Below are 15,679 nucleotides of genomic sequence, written 5' to 3'. Positions count from 1 at the left end.
ACGCCAGACGCTCACGCTTCAATTGCCGGCAGGACCTAGGGACCGCACCCGTGCCCGAATTTCATGCACCAGGCCTCTAGTACTCAATAAAGCCAAATATTTAAAAATCTTAAGGCTTCAGAGAATTCCTCAAATACTCACTAATACTCACTAATTACTTCCCCTCTTGGAACTTCTTAAACAATTAAGAGCATTGTAATAGAAATTTTCTAAAATTGAAAAATAATCCCTAATCCTACCATCTCAATATAGTTTACTAGTGCCCCGGTGCACAAATTCGTGCACACTGAAAGGAAATTAATTAGAAGGTGGTCAGCAGGGCAGACTGGGCGAAAAGGGCCAGAGATGCCCTGGAGCCAACCTCCCACAGTCGCTCCCCAGCCGGCTGCACCTGGGGCGGTGCCGTGGCTAGAAGGTCATCTGCAGAGTGAGAGGGGTCCCTCCGGCAGGTGGGGTCCCACGGCCTGGCCTGTGGGGATCGGGCCGAAACCAGCTCTCCGACATCCCCACAGGGGTCCCGGATTGCGAGAGGGCAGTTTTCAGGTGACACACACCGGAATCAGGATCCCTCCTCTCTGGTTCTAGGGTGCGGCACCCAAGAACCGCCGCTGCCAAGTCACCGCAGTTAAGTAGCTCCTGTGTTGAGCATCTGCCCCCTGGTGGTCAGTGTGCATCATAGCCAATGGTCAGACGGTCGGACAGTTGCTTAGCCTTTTATATATATAGATTTCATTTTTACACACTCCCCTTTGAGTTTTCACCTGAGTAAATTATTGCCTGGTTATAACTACAGTTCAGCTATCAAGCGGATTTTTTTCTTAGCCTTGTATAAAGCCATTTTGCATGCTTTAGACAATATTCAAAATTATCATTTCAATTGTAGCATAATGCTTATTAGTGCTGGTGTATCTTAGTTATATCTAAATATGAATTGTCATGACAGAAACATAATATATAATTTTCTTTTGTAAGTTACTTTTATTACCTTGTTGATTTCCAAGAGAACTTTACCCATTTTACTTGCAACCCACAATAAACTAGTTTCACTACAATACCCTCAGCACTGTAAATCAGTGTTTTTTAGTTACACTTCTTGAAAATGTACAAATTCATTTTAAAGTACATTTCTCCATTATGTCTGTTGCTGGGTAGTTTTTAATTAAACTTCAGCCAGGATTCCCAGCAAGAGGCAAGTTTTAGAGAAACACATGATAAGAGAAAATTCCTAAACCCGTTTAAATTTTTAAAAATTTTCTAAAGGCCTTTGCAATGTATGATTGTTACAGAAGGGTTCAAATAAAACAGATTGTGATAACTTTCCACAATTGAATTACTAGTTAAACACTAAGTTGGTACAAGTCATCTTTACCTATCATCCCATTCCCTCAGCCTCCTCCATGTTCTGCTTCATCTTTTAGAGCCCAGTTTAAATGTTATTTCCGTGAAACACTGCCTAATTTCCAAAGTATACCACAGTAAACTATCTGTACTCTTTTGAAAACCTTTCCTTTATTCCAGTTATACCATTTCACTTTTCCCCAAGATTATTGTCTGTCACAGACTCTAAATTATTAAGAGAGCAGGGACTGTTTAAATTCATTTCCCTCCCCTAAACTAGATCAAATATAAACATATATTCCAATGCCTTTTATATTCAAAGTAGATATTCTTTGTTATAACCATAATATAGGCAAGTAGATATGTCTGAATGAGTCAAAGTAAACAGAGCACTGTGGACTTTGATCTAAGATTAAATCAACATTTACTGAAGCTGTGATTAATCAGTCCAGATTGTTGGCTGCATATAAAGCTGACCTAAAAACGACGGCTTAAAATGTGACATCTAGACCCAGGTGGGTAGCTCAGTTGTTTAGAGCAGCGGTCGCCAACCTTTTGGACCTCATAGACCACCAGTGGTCCATGGACTACAGGTTGGTGACTGCTGGTTTAGAGCATTATCCCCATATCTGAATATTGTAGGTTAGATCCCTGGTCAGGGCACATACAAGAATCAGCCCATTGAATGCATAAATAAATGGAACAATAAAATTGATGTTTCTCTTTCTCCTTTTCTCTTCCCCTCACTCTCTCTCTAAAAATCAATGAATAATCTTTTTATTTTAAAAAATAAATAAAATATGACATCTAACTAATCCCAAATTGGTATTAAGAAATGCTTTGAGTTAAGCACTGCGTTAAAAAATTAAGAGGGCCCTAGCCGGTTTGGTTTGTTGGATGGAACAGTGGCCCCTGGACTAAAAGGTCGTGGGTCCAATTCCAGTGGGGGGCACATACCTCGGTTGCAGTCTAATCCAAAACCTCTTGTAGTTCTTTCTTTTGCAAAGAACAAATAATTAGCAGGGCAGTCAGATAATATTTCTTTACCAAAAGAAAACCCTAATTAAAGAAAGTTTCTAAGTCAAACAAATAGTTGCTCAAAGAAAAGCAGTTTTAACATAAATTTTCTTAGTGCACTTAATACTCTTGTTTTTCAAAAAGAAAACTTTTAGAAAAAGAAATGTACCTGAAAATGGCAGGATTGCAGACATGCTTTGGATCCAATGCTTCTCCCTGTATAAATTCATAGCACAGTCCATTATTGAAGGTACAGTAGAGTTGTGGTGCACAGCCATGAGCCTGTAACACTCGGAAACTCTTCACTTCCTCATCTCGATCGACTAACAACTCAGTCTTATTGCCATAAATTCGCACCAAAACTACATCCTCCATTGCATTACCCACATAACAGCCAATAAGTTTATTTGTGATTCCATCTGTGAAGACCTGCACAAAAAAAAAGAAAAAAGGGGAAGAAAAGCATTATATACACTCAAGGAACTAAATAAGAGATAACATGAAAATAAATACCAATTAAAAAAAATTATGTACTTTTTAATATAAAAGAACTGTTGAATATAATTTTGCCTAACATGTCTATAATTTTAGTTCTAGATTTTAAAAAATAGCAATTATACAGTACTAGAGGCCTGGTGCATGAACATTCATGCACTGGAGGGGAGGGGCCTTCAGCCCGGCCTGCCCCCTCTCACAGTCCGGGAGCCCTCAGGGACAAGAGAAGACCCAGTGATCAGGGGAAGGCGACGCCCCCATCACACCTCTGCTGCTGCCACTGCCAGCAGCACAAGCCTCGGCCAGCCCTGGTCACCTGAGCCTTGGGCTGCATTGGTGGCTAGCGGGTTGAGGGGCCTGGGGGACTGTGGGCACTGCTATCTTTGAGGGCATGGCAGTCAATTAGCATATTCCCTCCTTATTGGCTATGGGCGCCACCATCTTTGAGGGCGGGGCAGTCAATTAGCATATTCCCACCTTATTGGCTGTGGGCACCGCCATCCTTTGCGATGGCATGGGGGTCAATTAGCATATTCCCTCTTTATTAGAAAGGATAATACCAATTATACTGTTTAATCTTGAACTTAAGTTTTTATAGCATTGTCTTTGTTTTCATTATGCAACACTAGTATTTCTACACAACTTTTGATAGGTATTATATCGCAGTCTGCCTTGTACATTGCAAATGAATGTGTCTATATTCTATATTCTACATATACATACACACACACACACACACACACACACGCATACACAATCTCTACACACACACACACCCATACACAATCTCTCCTCTAATAGAGTGGAATGACTCTGAAGACAAAGACACTTCCTTCTCCCTAGCATGGTATCTATACTAATAGAAGGGTAATATGCTAATTAGACCAGACATCCTTCCTGACAAAGCTGGGGGCGTGGCCAACTTGCAAATTGCCCACGGCCCCTCGCCCAGGCCGGCCCAGACCCCAGAAGAGACCCCCACCCCGATCAGGGGCATGGTGGGCCTGCAAACAGCCCCAAGCCCCTCACCCAGGCCATTCCGATCCGGGGCCCCCTTCAGGGCAGGCAACCCGGCCCCCACCTGTGCACCAAGCCTCTATCCTATTTTATATAATAATTCTATATAATAAAAGGGTAATATGCAAATTGACCCTAAATGGCAGAACAACCAGAACCACCATGGGACTAGTCACTATGAGGCGCACTGACCACCTCTTGGTCCCTTTCCCTGGCCGGCAGGCTCCAATCACCTGATGGCCACCTGCTGCAGGGGCAAGGGCCGGCAAGTGGGGGGGAACAGTCGAGACCTCGGTCCCTTCCCCTGGCCGTCAGGCACCGATCACCCAATGGCAAACAGGAAAATGGGGGTGGGTTGTGCAAGGGGGCAGGGCTGGCTGCGGGCCAGGCCTAGGGACCGTACCCGCACATGAATTTCATGCGCCGGGCCTCTAGTCCTATCTAATAAAAGAGTGGTATGCAAATTGACCGTCACTCCAACACACAAGATGGCTGCCACAAGATGGCCAGCAGGGGAGGGCAGTTGGGAGGGACCAGGCCTGCAAGGGAGGGCAGTAGGGGCAATCAAGACTGCAGGGGAGGGCAGTTAGGGGTGACCAGGCCGGCAGAGGAGGGAAGTTGGGGGCGACTGGGCCTGCAGGGAAGGGCAGTTGTGGGGGACCCAGGTCTGCAGGGGAGGACAGTTGGGGGGGTGGGAACCAGACCAGCAGGGGAGAGCAGTTAGGGGCGATGAGGCTGGTAGGGGAGGGCAGTTAGGGGTGACTGGGTCAGTAGGGAGGGCAGTTGTAGGAGAACAGGCCTGCAGGGGAGGGCAATTGGGGGGGGGACCAGGTCGGCAGGGGAGGGCAGTTAGGGGTGACCAGGCTGGCAGGGGAGGGCAGTTAGGGGTGACCAGGCCTGCAGGGGAGGGCAGTTAGGGGCAATCGGGCTGGCAGGGGAGCAGTTAGGCATTAATCAGACTGGCAGGGGAATGGTTAGGGGTGATCAGGCTGGCAGGTAGAAGTGGTTAGGGGCAATCAGGAAGGCAGGCAGGCGAGCAGTTGGGAGCCAGCAGTCCTGGGTTGTGAGAGGGATATCCGACTAACGTTTAGGCACAATCCTACCGGGATCGGGCCTAAACAGGCAGACGGACATCCCTCGAGGGGTCCCAGATTGGAGAGGGTGCAGGCTGGGCTGAAGGACACACATCCTCCCCCCGCCCCCGTGCCTCTAGTCCTATATAAAAAAAGAGCTAATATGCTAATTAGACCTGACGGCCGAACAACCTTCTGGACGAAGCCAGGGCTGTGAGGGCTGAGCCCCTTGCATGAATTTTGTGCATTGGGCCTCTAGTGTGACATAAAAAAGTTCTTTAATAATGTTCAAGAGTTTAAATACTTGTGCACAGGGGGGTGTCCCTCAGCCTGGCCTGCACCCTCGGGAGATGTCCAAACAGGCAGTCAGACATTCCTCTCACAATCTGGGACCGCTGGCTCCTAACCGCTCGCCTGACTGCCCCTAACTACTTCTGCCTGCCAGCCTAATCACCCCCAACTGCCCTCCCCTGCCACAACCCACCTCCTCTGCTGGGACCCGCCTCCTCCACACGAGGCAGTGGAGATGCCGGGACCGGCCTCCTCCATGCCACGTGGAGCCACAGGACCTCAGGCCTTATGGTGCGGAGTGGCCGCCAGGCCCCTCCTCCACTGTGCGCGTGGCCATCCTGTGGTAGCCATCTTGTGATGACGCTGAGCAAGGGCGTGACGCCATCTAAGCTTTTATTATATAGGATGTATATATATATATATATATATATATATATATATATATGTATTTATATACAATGTGTATGTGTGTGTGTGCGTGTGTTTGTGTATATATATATGTATATATATGTATATATGTATGTATGTATATGATATATATATATATATATATATCATATGCATAATATATATATAACTAGAGGCCAGGTGCACGAAATTCATGCACGGGTGGGGTGTCCCTCAGCCCAGCCTGCACCCTCTCCAATCTGGGACCCCTCGAAGGATGTCCGACTGCCCGTTTAGGCCCGATCCCTCTCACAATCCAGGAAAGCTGGCTCCCAACTGCTCGCCTGCCTGCCTTCCTGATTGCCCCTAACCGCTTCTACCTGCCAGCCTGATCACCCCTAACCACTCCCCTGCCAGCCTGACTGATGCCTAACTGCTCCCTTGCCAGCCTGATTGCCCCTAACTGCCCTCCTCTGCAGGCCTGGTCACCCCTAACTGCCCTCCCTTGCAGGCCTGGTCCCTCATCACTGCCCTCCCCTGCTGGCCATCTTGTGGCAGCCATTTTTGACCACATGGGGGCAGCCATCTTGTGTTGGAATGACAGTCAATTTGCATATTCCTCTTTTATTAGATTAGATGTACACATATATATATATATATATATATATATATATATATATATATATATATATTATACATATATGGGGCAGATTACATGGGAAGATGTCTATACTAACATGGGAGGATATCTAAGATATATTATTTTTTTTAATATATTTTATTGATTTTTCACAGAGAGGAAGGGAGAGGGATAGAGAGCCAGAAACATCGATGAGAGACATCACCAGCTGCCTCCTGCACAACCCCCCACCGGGGGATGTGCCCGCAACCAATGCACATGCCCCCGACCGGAATCAAACCTGGGACCCTCCAGTCCGCAGACCAACGCTCTATCCACTGAGCCAAACCGGTTTCGGCATAAGATATATTATTTTAAAAAGCAAGATACAGAGTAACTTAGTTATATATACAAAAGGAATATAGTGGTATTTATTGATATTTATCAACATACTTGGATATGTGCTCTGGTAAATACATAATTTGCTATTTTTTAAGAAGTTCAAAGAAACCTTTCACAAAATTACCTGTGGAGAGAATGACTTGGAGTTGAGGAAGTTAGACTTTTCATTTTTAATTTATGTCCTTAAGTGTTTCATTAAGGGCATATATCATTTACATTTTTTAAACAGTATCAACAGTTTTAGACAGAATATCAGCCTTTCTAATTTTTCTTCATTATATGCTTCAAAAATTTTGTAAAGCCTCATTTAAAATTAAATGTGGCCCAGCCAGCATGGCTCAGTGGTTGAGCATCAACCTATGAACCAAGAGGTCACGGTTTGATTCCCGATCAGAGCACATGCCTGGGTTGTGGGCTCGATCCCCAGTGTGGGATTTACAGAAGGTAGCCGATCAATGATTATCTCTCATCATTGATGTTTCCATCTCTCTCTCCATCTCCCTCTCCCTCTCTCCCTCCCCCCCCTCTCTTCTTCTCAGAAACCAATAAAAATGTATTTTAAAAATAATAAAATAGCCCTAACAGGTTTGGCTCAGTGGATAGAACATTGATTGGCCTGTGGACTGAGGGGTCCCAGGTTCGATTCCTGTCAAGGCACATGCCTGGGTTGTGGGCTCGATCCCCAGTAGGGGGCATGCAGGGGGCAGCTAATCAATGATTCTCTCTCGTCACTGATGTTTCTGTTTCTGTCTCTCTCTTCCTCTCTAAAATAATAAATAAATAAATCCTACCTAATAAAATGGTAATATGTAAATTACCATCACTCCCCTACGCCCACGATTGGGCCAGTGGGAGGTGCAGGGGGCGGGACTTGGGGTGGCTGGGGTAGCCGATTGGGCCAGCGGGACGCTGAACTCGCGTCGCCAGCGGCGGCGTGAGCTCAGCATCTGCACCATGGCTGTGCTGCGGCACAGAAGGGGCCTCTGGGGCAGCGAGCTCACATCCCGCCGCAGACCATCAAAAGCGGGGGAGCTGGGTGCCTGTCTGCTCCGGCACCAGGCCTTTCGGAAGCCTCCGCCGAGCTGTAGGCTTCTGAAAGGCCTGGTGCACCAGCGGACAGGCACCCAGCTCCCCCACGATCGAAAGCGAAAGCGTGTAGGGGACCCTACAAGTGCATGATTCAATCATGCACTGGGCCTCTAGTAAATAAATAAAATAAAATGTGCCCTAACCAATTCCCGGTCAGGGCACATGCCAGGGTTTCAGGCTCAGTCCCTGGCAGGGGGCGTGCAGGAGGCACAGGAGGCAGCCGATCAATGTTAATGTTTCTCTCTCATTGATGTTTCTCTCGGTTTCTCCCTCTCCCTTCTTAAAAAAAAAAAAAAGTCAATGGAAAAATATTCTTAGGTAAGGATTTTTTTAAAAATGCAGTCCTAACCGGTTTGGCTCAGTGTATAGAGCGTTGGCCTGAGGACTCAAAGGTCCCAGGTTCGATTCTGGTCAAGGGCATGTACCTTGGTTGTGGGCACATCCCCAGTAGGGGATGTGCAGGAGGCAGCTGATTGATGTTTCTCTCTCATCAATGTTTCTAACTCTTTCTCCCTCTCCCTTCCTCTCTGTAAAAAAATCAATAAAATATATTTTTTAAAAAAATAAATAAAAAAGTAAAAAATGCAGCATAACTCTGTATTTTTAAGTGCTTTTATGTAATCTTTTTTTTTAATATATTTTATTGATTTTTCACAGAGAGGAAAGGAGACAGAGAGCTAGAAACATCGATGAGAAACATCGACCAGCTGCCTCTTGCACACCCCCCACCGGGGATGTGCCTGCAACCAATGCACACGCCCTTGACCAGAATCGAACCTGGGACCCTTCAGTCCACAGACCGACGCTCTATACACTGAGCCAAACCGGTTTCAGCAACTTTTATGTAATCTTTACACATGAAAATTTGAATGTTCATTCCAAAAACACTAGACTACATATTTTCTTCCATTTGTACTGTACATCAGAGTGGGAATTTCAAATAACAGATATATTGTTTGTTTTTTTTGATTCAGGCATCCACTATATAGTACTCAGGAGTGGTTAATAATTGTCATGAAAGGTAGAATTTATTTCCTTCTCACAACCCTGAAGTAGAACATTTGGATCTATTTTATAACTAAGAATACTGAGGCTTAGGAAAGGTAAGTAACTTGATCAAGATATCACATCTAGTTAAGCAAAAAGCCTGGACTCAAAACCAGCACTATGCTCAAACCCCTGTTCTTGACCACTATAATATACTGTTTATTGAAAAATTAAGTTAATACAGGTACTGTATAGCAATTGATCTCATTGAGACTCTATAATAAGAAAAAATATCTTAGCTTACAATGCCACATAATAATTAAGGCCTTTCTATCCTAACCAATCTTTCCCATCATCTACTATAGGTACCAAGTTATTTAAAAAAAATATATCACAAGTTAGTGAAACAATTGTCCAACATTGCAGAGAAAGATCCAGAGACCAGAATATTCCAAACACCGTTTCATCAATTTTTTTAGAAGAAAAACAATTTTAAGAGTCGCCCGAGAATTATTCCATTAGGCCTAAAAGATCTCACTTGATTCTTTATTCTTTTTTCAAGGACCTTCCAAAGAAATGAAGATAAATCAAAACTCCACATCTTCATATAAGATAGGGAGTTGTTACATAACAAAAGAAAAGCTGAAGTGAATCCCTTTTCTAAAATGTCACAGGTTTAAAAAGTAATGCAGCCGAAACCGGTTTGGCTCAGTGGATAGAGCGTCGGCCTGCGGACTCAAGGGTCCCGGGTTCGATTCCTGTCAAGGGCATGTACCTTGGTTGTGGGCACATCCCCAGTAGGGGGTGTGCAGGAGGCAGCTGATTGATGTTTCTCTATCATCGATGTTTCTAACTCTCTATCCCTCTCCCTTCCTCTCTGTAAAAAATCAATAAAATATTTTTAAAAAAAAAAGTAATGCAAATTTATGTTCAGAAGAACTTTAAGCAGAATCTTTTTTTGGGCCAAAGCTTTTATTTTTAAGAAATTAATCTTACACAGAAATGGCTTCCCTGCCTTAATCATAATATACAAACATAAACTTGTCTTAATCAAAGAGCAGTAATTCATAAGATGAGTTCTCATCCGAGATCTGCTACTTACGAACTGCAAGTTCAATTTCATTAACTATAAAATACATGTTAATAGTCTATATCTAACTCAGGATTGTTGGGAGAATGTATTTGAAAGTGCTTTATAAACAGTAAAATATTATTAAATAGAAAGCACTGCAACTTAAACTGTTTAGATATTTATACTCCAAAAAGCTCACTACCCTTTTTGCACTTTATTATTTAATCTTATACAGGTAGAAAAACCATATAATTAAATTTGGTCAAGCCCTATCTAAATGAGATGTATTGCTCCATGTGTCCGTAAGTTTTGAGCAAAGAATGAGCCCTCTATCATTCTGAGTGCATCAAAGTCTTTTTTGCTTGCTTCTGGATTTTTGGGTATGTACTGAATTGTTCAGCTGGCAGGAGTAAAACAAATATTACTAGAGTAAGTTTCTAAGGTGTGTTTAAAGCATATTTTAAATCATGTAAGAATTTTAGAAAAAAATCTTTGACAAGAATTGAACTATGTATATTACTGATATTGTTTTAATCTGTTGAGTACATGATACATACTTCCACTTCTGAAATGTGAGGTATGATTTTTATTTTGTACCTCAAAGAAAATAAAAGCAAATTAAACAATATATATTCCCAATGAGATTTACTAGGGAAATCCTGAAGCATCACAAAAGAATGTGGAAGTCAAACCTAAATTGAGAGATGAATAACCATCAATTCAGCTTGATGATTCCAGCTTCTATATCAAAAGCTTTGCTTGCACATGGAGGAAATGTATTTCTAATCATCATCTCTACAACAAAACAAGTGGTGGTATTTACCTTCACTTACAAATAAGTATATTAGAGGTCTGGATTATGACTCCAAAGGTCTTACTGCATAGATAGAAGGTTCAATCACAAGTACTTGCCCACAACAAAAAAGTTTGACTTCACAACATTTTTGTCCCTTTTAACCTATTTGCTGGTTTTAAGAGAGGGAGGGGAAGGAGAGAGAGAGGGGAAGAGAGGATGAGGTGGGGAGGGGAAGAGAGGGAGACCCTGGCCCCTGTGGCTCAGTAGATTGGAGTATCCTCCTGTACACCAAAAGGTCAAGGGTTCAAATCCCGGTCAGGGCACCTACCCAGGTTGCAGATACTAATCCCTATTCAGCAATCCTACCAGAGGCAACCAATAGATGTTTCTCTCACATCAATGTTTCTTTCTCTCTCTTTGTGTGTGTCTCTGTCTCTCTGTCTCCCTCCCTCCCTCCCTCCCTCCCTCCCGCCCCTCTCCCTTTCTCTCTCTAATATCTTTTTTTTTAATTAAGAGAAAAATAAAGAGCCTACCTAAATGATTATTTGGAGAATTAAACGGTAACAAATATAGATCATCTAACCCAAACTGGCACATAGTACCTCAGGGTGGCTATTATTACTGTTCAACAAACAGAAACTCCAGTCTTCAATGCTTCAAACTTTAAAATCTCTGCTTCAAATATAACTAGTTTGCCAGCACCAGAGTTTACCAGGAAGTATCATGGCCTCAATTAATATCTGTTTAATTTATAACTGACTGACAGAATACAAATCATTTCAACAAATATAAAAACCTACAATAAACTACAAATAAGTTAATGAACAATTAACTAAAAAAGTCTGGGGTTTCAATTAATTTAGATATTCCTTAATCAAAGGAAATATATCATTAATTTGTTTTAAATCACACATGAAAATCATTTGGATTCATACTGTCCTACATAGTTAGCTAATAAACACTCCCTTATAATTTCAAAATTTTTGTCTAAATTTTTTCCCCATAACATATGGGTCTTTTTAATCTGCTCAAAAACTCTTCTAGGCAATTAAGAACTGAAACTAACGCTCAAGAAAGCTTGAGTGTCAGGAAGCGTTCTGGGCCCTTGGGCACTATTCATGTTTTATTCATCTTTGCATAGGTGGCTACTTTAGCAAAGAATCTGAGATACTGTTAAGTCAATAACATTGTTGAATAAATTAGTCAACAAAACAAGGCAGGTCATTTGGCTACTTCAATGGCCTTAACCATATTGCTCAAATTTGAAACAAACTCCGAATAGCCTAGCCTTTAAAATTACTTTGTGTTTGCAAGGCAAAAGGGGGTTCATTTTCATATACAGTTCCTGAAACTCCAAAAGTTAAAAAAAAAAAAAATTAGTATTCAAAAGAAATTCCATGTATCCTAAATCATAACGTATTAGAAATTACTAAGGAAACGCCTAGATGAATAATGTATTCCCCCAGTTTCTGTCCATCCCTGAATACAGTGTCTCAAGAAAAAGAAGTGTCCACAAGCTTCTTGGTCGTTCCTTGTGAGTGTCACCAAGGCGACTTTAATAAAGACCGATCCAAATAAAACAACGTGTGTAGCGTTAACCTGAGAATCCAACCTAGTAAGGCATGCCCTGGCGGTTACTTGGGACTCGAGTCCTCTCGCCAGTCGGAGGATTTGAGAAGGTAACCCGCCGGGCGAGGGATCAATGGGAGTACACGGCCGGGGGAGGGGAGGGAAAGGGAAGAGATCAGAGAGGATTAATTTGCAGCGTTACTGGCGGAAGGAGAAGAGGAGGTTGCTGGGCCCGCCTGGCGAGGATCCCTTCTTTACCGGGGTGGGGGGGGGTGGGGGGGGGTGGGGAACGCCGTTCATTTTGCCTGGAGAACGGACGCGGGGGTGGGGGGAGGGGCAGCTCTCCACAAGGATCCCCCGGGCGTGGAAAGGGACGGTCCCTTAACGCGGCCGCTTCCAGACGGAGAAAATAGGCCCTCAGGGCTGCTTCCACCAGCAAGGATGAAGAAGGGGGAGTGACCTTCCTCGGCGGGGCGAGGAAACACGGGGTCACTTCTCAAATACGGGACCACTGTTCCCACGGACACCCCCCCCCCCCACACACACACACACACACACATGTTATCTGGGAATTAGAATGTATTGTGAAAACCCAGGTTCGCGCGGGGCTGGGCTCGAGCGCGGGCTGCGGTGTGGGCGTTACCTGCAGGGTCACCTCCTGGGGGTCCCAGTGGGGCCGCAGGTGTTGCAGGAGGCTCAAGGCCCCTTCCCGGCAACGCTGCTCCTCCTGATCCTGAACCGTGACGTCCAGCTTGGGGACCTCCGGGGAGCCGGACGGGACGTGGATGTAGTTGGCCATGGCCCAGGCGACGGCGGAGACGACCACAACGACGACCGCGACGGCGACCACGAGAGCGGCGGGCGCCGACAGGCTGCTGGATCCTTCCGTCCCGGGGCGCCCTCGCGGGAGGGCTGGGGGCGCTCGGACCGACGGAGGCGGAGGCGGGGGCAGTAGAAGAATGGCTGGAAGCGACGAGTCCGGCCGAGAGTCTGGACAACAACTGAAGTGAGCCGAGGCTGCTCCGGGAAAAAATTCCTCTCGCCTGCGTCCGACCGCCGGGGGCCGCGGAGCATGCCGGGACTGGCCTGACCCTGGCGTCACGCGCGGGGCGGGGCCTCGGCTGCGTCAGCGCCAAGACCGACGCTCTAGCCGCCGACACAATGGGCCCACCGGCTCTCCGGCTGTGCTGCGGGGTCGGACACGCTGCTCTGCGTGCTGCCGATCTGAAAAACAAAAACAAAAACGGGGCTCCTCCTCCGGAGTGAGCCTGAGCCCTGCCAAGACCCCGAAGGCATTGAAGCTTTAGCTCACCGGGTTAGGAGAACCTGGTTGGGGGTCTGGGGTTGAGGTAGGGATGAGTTTTTCTGGGAAGCAGGGACAGGTCCTGAAATAATAATCCCCGGATCAGCCTCTGAGTTTGGCCTGACTCCAGGCAAACTGGATTAACTGGGTCGCGCTGACCTGGGAGCTGCTGTGCACTGGGGACCCCATAGTTGGGTTGGCGATTAAATTCCCATGTATATACTAAGATCATGGTCTATGCAAGCAAGACATTTGGGTAAGACAAGGACAGCACTTTAGGATTTATTTTTTATTTTTAAGGTCAGATGTTTTACCATAGTGAGAATGGTTCAGAGCCAGGAAAAACGGGTTATAGTCCGGAATGAAGATGAAAGGGAAGGAAAGGAAAATAGTTTTGAGGCTCAGCGCTTAGACTGGCTATCGGATTCCTGTTAGGGGAATACTGGAAACTGGAAAATCCACAAGTAATTTATTGGGACCTAATGTTTCTTCTGATTGATGAAAATGGACTGAGATTTGACCTCTTAATCTATATCTTACCTGTAGCACTGAGGACTTGGTGAATAGGTTTGTTAGAGGTAAATTAAATCATTAACTGGATTCAGCTTAATTAACATTCAAAATGTTTAATTACCTCATACGTGTGAGTTGTTCTGATCAGAAAAACTTACTTTGTAAATCACAAAATAAACTGCTCACTGTCCATAATGGTAAATAGCATAAACTAAAAAGAGGAAAGAGAAAATATAGTGTCTCTCTCTCTCTCTCTCTCTCTCTCTCTCTCTATATATATATATATATATATATATATATATAAAAGGCTAATATGCAAAGTGTCCCCTTGGGAGTTCGACCGGGAGACCAGGAGTTCGATCGCTATGATGTGCGCTGTCCACTAGGGGGCGGCGCACAACAAAGGAAGGCCCGGATGAGCCCTGATCGCGGGCCTAGGGACCCTCCCCGTTCACGAGTTTCGTGCACCTGGCCTCTAGTTTTATAATATAGCAGCCCCGCCCACCGCTGCTTGTAGCTCTCGGCTGCATGAGGCTCGCTGCCCCGCCCTCCTGCTGTTTGGTCCTTACGTGAGAGCATCCCAGACCAATTTGCATATTACCCTATTATAAGTATAGATATGAGCCCAGCCAGAATGGCTCAGTGATTGAGGGTCGACCTGGAAACCAAGAAGTCACAGTTTGATTCTGGTTCAGGGCACATGCCCGGTTGTGGGCTTGATGCCCAGTGTGGGGCATGCAGTAGACAGCTGATCAATGATTCATCATTGATGTTTCTCTCTCTCTCCCTGTCCTTCCCTCTCAGGAACCAATAAAAATATTTTTTTAAAAAGTATAAAAATATGGATGAAAAAGAGGTGCTGTAATAAGTCATAAATTCCTGACTGGTCATGGTGGGTAGTCAAAAGCATTTTTTTTAAAAACTGCAAAACTCATTATCTGGGGCATTTGAGGTCTGGTTTCCTGGCAATTGTTGTCAGATTTGGCTCGAATAAACTCATAAAAATTCTCTACAAGTTTGGAAATTTCTCACATTGACAAAAATTAGGAAAGGATAGACTAGTCAATAAATGGTACTGGAACAATAGCTCTTCATATGGGAAATTTTTTTATTCTTTTATGTGTAAAAATTAATTATAGAAAATTAAAAACCTAAATGTGATATGCAAAATTTAAAATATATATATAAGGTTATTTTTTTCAATTACAGTTTTCATTCAGTATTATTTTGTATTATTTTCAGATGTACTACATAATGGTTAGAAATGTCTGGGTTTTTGCCCTAGCTGGTTCACGCAATGGTTAGAGTGTCGGACTGAACACCAAAGGGTCAAGGGTTCGATCCTGGTCAAGGGCAGGTACCTGAGTTTCGGGTTCAATCCCCTTCTTGGTAGGAGCGAGGAGGGGGGTGGGCAGCTGAAGGGCTTTCACTTTATAATATGCATTTAAGTTTCCCCATTTTTTTCATAGATTGACCCCTTCCCTCATTTCTTTTCTTTTCTTTTCTTTTTTTTTGTTTTTTTTGTTAATCCTCACCTAAAGATATTTTTTTCTATTGCTTTTCAGAGTGAGTGGGAGAGAGGAAAGAAGAGAGGCAAGGAAGAAGGGAGAGGGAGAGAGAGAGAGCGCGCGTGCTAGGAAGAAACATTGATGTGAGACACATATGGATTGGTGAGACACATGGATTGTTCTCTTCATATATATTTTTCCCC

At 44.4% G+C, this 15,679-nt stretch overlaps 1 protein-coding gene across 1 annotated transcript in view; it reads right to left on the bottom strand.

The window, feature by feature from the left end:
* ETNK1 (ethanolamine kinase 1) overlaps positions 1 to 13,223 on the bottom strand; it is a 54,398-nt gene extending 41,175 nt beyond the window's left edge. Inside the window, exons 1-2 of the mRNA XM_079773589.1 lie at positions 12,796 to 13,223; positions 2,525 to 2,784 (exon numbers count right to left, since the gene is read on the bottom strand). Coding sequence (XP_079629715.1) covers positions 2,525 to 2,784; positions 12,796 to 12,951 — 416 coding nt within the window. The 5' untranslated portion in view covers positions 12,952 to 13,223. The remainder of the gene's footprint in view (positions 1 to 2,524; positions 2,785 to 12,795) is intronic.
* Between the last annotated feature and the right edge of the window lie 2,456 nt (positions 13,224 to 15,679).

This window comes from Cnephaeus nilssonii, assembly GCF_951640355.1.
Source record: "Cnephaeus nilssonii genome assembly, chromosome: 6".
Classification (NCBI taxonomy): Eukaryota; Metazoa; Chordata; class Mammalia; order Chiroptera; family Vespertilionidae; genus Cnephaeus; species Cnephaeus nilssonii.
Note: the sequence above shows the minus strand (reverse complement) of the source record. Positions and strands in the feature narration are given on the sequence as shown.